Source organism: Solanum tuberosum, unplaced genomic scaffold (genome assembly GCF_000226075.1).
Source record: "Solanum tuberosum cultivar DM 1-3 516 R44 unplaced genomic scaffold, SolTub_3.0 scf00003, whole genome shotgun sequence".
NCBI lineage: Eukaryota > Viridiplantae > Streptophyta > Magnoliopsida > Solanales > Solanaceae > Solanum > Solanum tuberosum.
Window position 1 is genome coordinate 3,685,096 of NW_006238929.1, and position 5,716 is coordinate 3,690,811.

Below are 5,716 nucleotides of genomic sequence, written 5' to 3' on the forward strand. Positions count from 1 at the left end.
CCCCCGGGGGGGGGGGGTGGATCAAGCATTAGAATTGCCAAAAAAAAAAGAAAACAATGTATCTATCTCTATCCAAGTAAACAAGCAAAATCACATATGAACACAGAAAACCCCAAAGCTCAAACTCTATCAAGAAACCAATAAAATAAAACAATCTTTTGAAATCCAAATAAACTCATCCCACCAGTAAAATCAAGAAACCTGAAAAAGGGATCGTCCCAAAAAAGGAAAAAATGGATTCTTTCATACATATATACATATATGCACACACGCACACACACACACATATATATATATATACACACACATATATATATCAAGAACGAACCTAGATATAGAAAGAAATCAATAAAAAACAATCTTTTGAAATCCAAATAAACTCATCCCACAAATAAAATCAAAAAACCTGAAAAGGGGTCATACCAAAACTTAAAAAAATGGATTCTTTATATATATATATCAAGAATGAAACTAGATTTAACAAAATTTCAATCCAAAATGAAAGGGGTCACTCACTTAAGGCTTTGAAAAGGAAAAATCAAGAAAGGGTAAACTCCATTGAGCACAAGCTATGAGTAGTCTTTTGTTTCTGGTGCCAAACATTGAAATTTGGATTCCTTATATAGAGTCATTGTCTTGATTGTAATTACGGTTAGGTACATTGTATTTAATCTCTAATTCATCTATTGAGTAAATGAAATTTAAAACTCTTTTCCATTTTAAAGGGGTTTGTTAAAGTATTTATTGTATAATATAGAATAATCCTTTAAAGAAAAATAATAACACAAAGGATACATGTAGCCAATGTGAAAATCCTCAAATATTTGGCATGTAAGTTGGATGTAAGTCAAAGAAATAAAATGTATATCCAATTCATAGAATCTATTGACTCTTTCTTGGATATTTCAAATCAAAGTAATTATAGTAAGATGATATTGACAAAATTAACATAGTTTTTCAATGTTGTTGTAGCACATTAGTTTTTAAATTGATTGTACAAATATCTCATATTTATTTATTTTGATTTTTACATAATTTTACAGAAAATATGTTAAATAATTAAAATAAATGATATAATTAGTACTTCCTTCATTTCAAAATAAGCAAAGGTTATCATTAGAACGGGTGAACAAAGTTGATATTTACAATCAAAGGTCATCATTACCTTGATAATCGATGATGCAATCATTCTCAACACGATCTCGCCATGTGTCCCAAACGTTAAATCGAAAAGACATTTGCCATTGTAGATTTACTTTTGAAAACTGTATGGAAAATTTTCCCGCCTAAAAATTTCCACTTTCGAACAACTTTTGAAAACTATACGGAAAATGAGAAAACTATTTGTATCGGTAATAAATATATCAGAAAGAAAAGTAACTAAAGGGAGTTAGTATTTATAAATAAAGGGTTGTTGTTACCTAAAGAAACAATCATGACATCAACCTCAACACTAGACATGATTTTCCGTTTTAGATTACTCTGAACACGAACCCCACATGTCCGAGACATAAGTTGAAAAGCAATTGTCGTTTTAGATCTCGCCAAGACTCTATGTCTTTAAGAGTAATGGTAAGTTTACCACCAGCAGTGCCTATAAGCTTATCCACTCAAAAACCACATACTCCCTACCAAATCAAGGGATTAAGAATTTTGATTGGATCTGGAACATGACTTGTCCCAACAAAATCAAAACCTTCATCTAGCTCATGTACCACCAGAAAATCCCTTGCTCCCACTACCTTAATAGAATTGGCTTGGATATCCACCCTGGTTGTCAAATATGAGGCCACCACAGTGGGGACGTACACCACATCTTCTTCAGATGTACCAAAGCTATTGAATTTTGGGATACCATCATGGTGAACAATATACCTCAATGCATAAGCTTGATAGAACCATGCTCTCCCTGGGAATTGGCATAAAACCTGGAACTGTGTTTCCACCAAAGAGTACAACAACCTCATTCTTTGGGATGTTGTCCTCCTTCAATTCTTCTGGGCCATTTGGCTCCAAAGAAATAACAACCTTTTCAATTTAATAAAAAAAAGACAGCATCTCCTTCACCAACATGATCAACCTAGACACTGATTTCCAAATCATCATTTAGGAGAACCACAAGGCTAATAAAGACAAGTGCTTTATCTAGGTTAAATGGGAACCTCCCTTAACATGTAGGTTAGAAATTCGAATAACTCAACACTTATGGAAATGTGAAAACTAATCCTCGACAAGGAGGCTTATGAGGGATTATCATAAACCACATAGGCTACTGGACAATTGAATTCATCAGTAAAGAGGCACATGTCAATCATACACTGGCCGAGCTAAGAGCCCTAAGATAAGGACTTCTAATGGTCGTGGAATATAAACTTCATCCCCTGTATATCAACATTGACTCCTCGAAAACAATCAATTTACTGAATCATGATAATCACTCTTAAACTAATTTAATCTCTGAATGCAGGTCATTGATGGAGGAGTTGGGAGCAGCGATGCCAACACACATCTTCAGGGAGCAGAACAAGGTGGCGGACATGCTTAGCAAAGAAGGCCTCAAATGCAAAACTTTTGAAAAACCAACCCTTTTTTTTTATAGTTCCTCCATTATTTGCAAATGAAGTAGGATGGGTAGACATTTCAGAAACTATGTACTCAAGGAAACCTAATCTTTGTAACAATTATGTAAATGGCCTTCCAATGGCCCAAAATCCAATTCTTCTGCTTTAAGCAGTATGTATTAGCACTAGCTAATTATAATATAACTTGTCAACTTCTAGAGCTTTTAACCCAAAATGTGTCCACAATTTTCCATAGCGCAGTCATGATGATTTCTAAGTATGGATTTAGTGAGGAAATTGATGAAAGGGTTTTCATCAGCTCGATAATCGATGATGACATCATATTCAATACAATCTCACCACGTGTACCACATATGACGTTGAAAAGACATTCGCCGTTTCATTCAACAGTAACTATGAAACTTATACCTCTTTTCCCGCTAAAAAGTTTCACTTAAAAGTGACAAAGTTATTTGTATTCTAATAAGAGCGAACAATGAAGTTAATATTTTAAAGAAAAGATTCATCCTAGTTCATTAATTGATAATAAATGTTTCAAATGCAGACTCTTTGACCTTACACAAATCAATGTCAAAATTTCTTTTGTATAGATTAAATAAGCCGTATGATATTCAAAAATGGTGTAAAAATTATGGTAAAGAATCAACATCTAAAAGTCAAAACATATATAAGAAAAGTAAAGTCATTTTGTTTTGAAACAAATGTAAAGTAAAAAAATAAAAAGAATGTACCGAAATTTACCAGTAATAATCATCATATTATACTAAAAGTGGAAAGAATTTTAGGTAAAAGTTAGATTATGGTTTTACCCCTACATTAAATATAAATGTTATAAATTATTTAATAAATTAAATATTAAATTATAAATCATCATATTAGTACATGAATCAACCGTCATAAAGTCTCTTGAATATGTATTCTTTGTATTTATATATGTATACTAGTTTCACGGCACGTGCGTTGCACGTGTGTATCGTATATATAGTATACGATGTTGTCAAATAAAATTAATATTACTAAATTAATATTTTTAGTAAATAATTATATTTGAAAGAACATATGACAAATGCTTTGAAATGATTAATACATATTGTCATAGACTTAGCTGTATTTTGAGATCAAAATAACCAAATATCATTGAAACATTTCTAAATACAATCATTCAAAGTTTAAATATGGTGAGAAAGTGACATTTCTTTAGTAGTATTAATTTTACTTCACCCAATTTTGTAAGCAAATCTAAGCGATAATTTTTTTAGAAAAATATCCATACAAAAAATGTCACCAATAGTCTTTCCTCTTGAGGTTATGAACATAAATGATGGACACTATTTAAGTTCAATTTTTCTCTTAAATATTCATACTTGAAATTTAGTATGTGCAAGACACTAATAAGTATTACCATAAACATTTCAATATTTTGTCTTTATACGTAATCTATCTTTTACACAATCTAAGTACTCAGTTAATATTTGAGTATGACTATCATAGAGAGGCAATTTTACAAAAATAAAGGGTACTTTGTTGTTATAACGAATGATGGTCAATATATTAGTAGCATAACTTAATGTCAATATATGAACAACATCACATAGGGTAAAAAAAAAATTCATTTATTTAAGTTTCTACCTTAACTTTATAGAATTGTAGTCTTCTCCCTTTTTTTGCCGCATACATATTATATAGTTGTTGTCTAATGAAAGTATCTAATATCTTATAAAAGTTGTATCGTGATATAAAATATTAAAAAATTTCAATAATAAAAAGTAATTGATGAATAAAATTTAAAGTATTATTTATAGAATCTTTAATTTGATTTAAGATTATTTTATGATCAATCATTATTTTCTTATCTACTTTTTTATAGCTAGCAAGGAGTGTATCTTGTGACATAACATTTTCTCAAATTAAATGAACAGAAAATAAAAGGAAATTCATACTTAAATAATTTAATATTCATCAAAATTAATATAAAATAGAAAAAAATAAATGGAGCAATACATAGCCAATGAATAAGGAAGACAAAAATATATGTTCATGTTATACTCACTATAGTGTTCCATTTGATTGAAATATCTTGCGACCAACACTTTACTTTCTCCGTTCATTTTTTCGTACATATCTATTAAAAAATAATTATTATCATGACTATTATAATATTATAAGTAAAAGTGAAAAACTATTTTTGAAATAGTGGATTATACATCAAAACTAATAATTCAATGGATAACGTTGATGCCTGTTACTTTAGCAAAATTAGAAAGAAACACGTTCGTTTGAGGGTAAAAGAATAAAAAATGAAAAAACAAATAAGAAATATCTTACCCGAATCATGTGACTTTTTTCATATTTGTTTATTATTATAGTTTTTCCCACAACTTTTTGTCATTGTTAACTCATGAAAATCAAAAGAAAAAATACGAGTGTGAATTGATGAATGATTTGCTCCAATTTCTTCACCAACTCTTTCTTATGTGGTACCTTGAATTTCGTTGAATTTTGAACTTAATTAACTGTTGCAAATAACCCTTGAGATTTTTTTAAGAAGAAGAAGAGTAGAAAACATTAAAAAAAACGTAGTATAAAAGTGAGAGGAAACCTCTCTATTTATAGCTAACAAATAGTAGTATCGATAGTTGCTAATTGTGCCTTATCAGAAAAGTTACAACCTTTCGAAAAAGTCATTGCTCATCAGAAAAGTCACAACCCTTTGGAAAAGTCATGACTTATCGGAAAAGGCACAACCCTTTAGAAAAGTCACAACCCTTTGAAAAATCACAACCCTTCGGAAAAGTCACAACTCATCAAAAATGTCACAACTCGTCAAAAAAGTCACAACTCTTTGAAAAAATCACAACCCTTTAATGTGAAAAGGTATCTACTTTTAATATAATTAAATTAATAAATATAATAAATTGAGTATTTTTAATTTGGGGTATTATAGTAATTCAACATTAAAGTTTGAGAGTTCATGCTTTTAAGGTAGTTTAGATATAGATAGATAGATATAGATATATAAATATTTGTATTAATAATGTGAAGTATGTTACATAAATTTATTACCACGAACTCCCCATTATGTTAATATATGTAAGTCCCACTAATTATATTTATCATGATTTTTAATACACCTC

The 5,716-nt window shown here is 29.7% G+C and overlaps 1 protein-coding gene across 1 annotated transcript in view; it reads right to left on the bottom strand.

Annotated features, from left to right (window-relative positions):
• The window catches only part of LOC102584981 (putative E3 ubiquitin-protein ligase RF298), a 5,418-nt gene extending 2,779 nt beyond the window's left edge, over nt 1-2,639 (bottom strand). The window contains exons 1-2 of the mRNA XM_015306097.1: nt 2,508-2,639; nt 1,876-2,028 (exon numbers count right to left, since the gene is read on the bottom strand). Of these exons, the coding sequence (XP_015161583.1) occupies nt 1,876-2,028; nt 2,508-2,639 (285 nt within the window). The remainder of the gene's footprint in view (nt 1-1,875; nt 2,029-2,507) is intronic.
• Nucleotides 2,640-5,716: the final 3,077 nt, after the last annotated feature.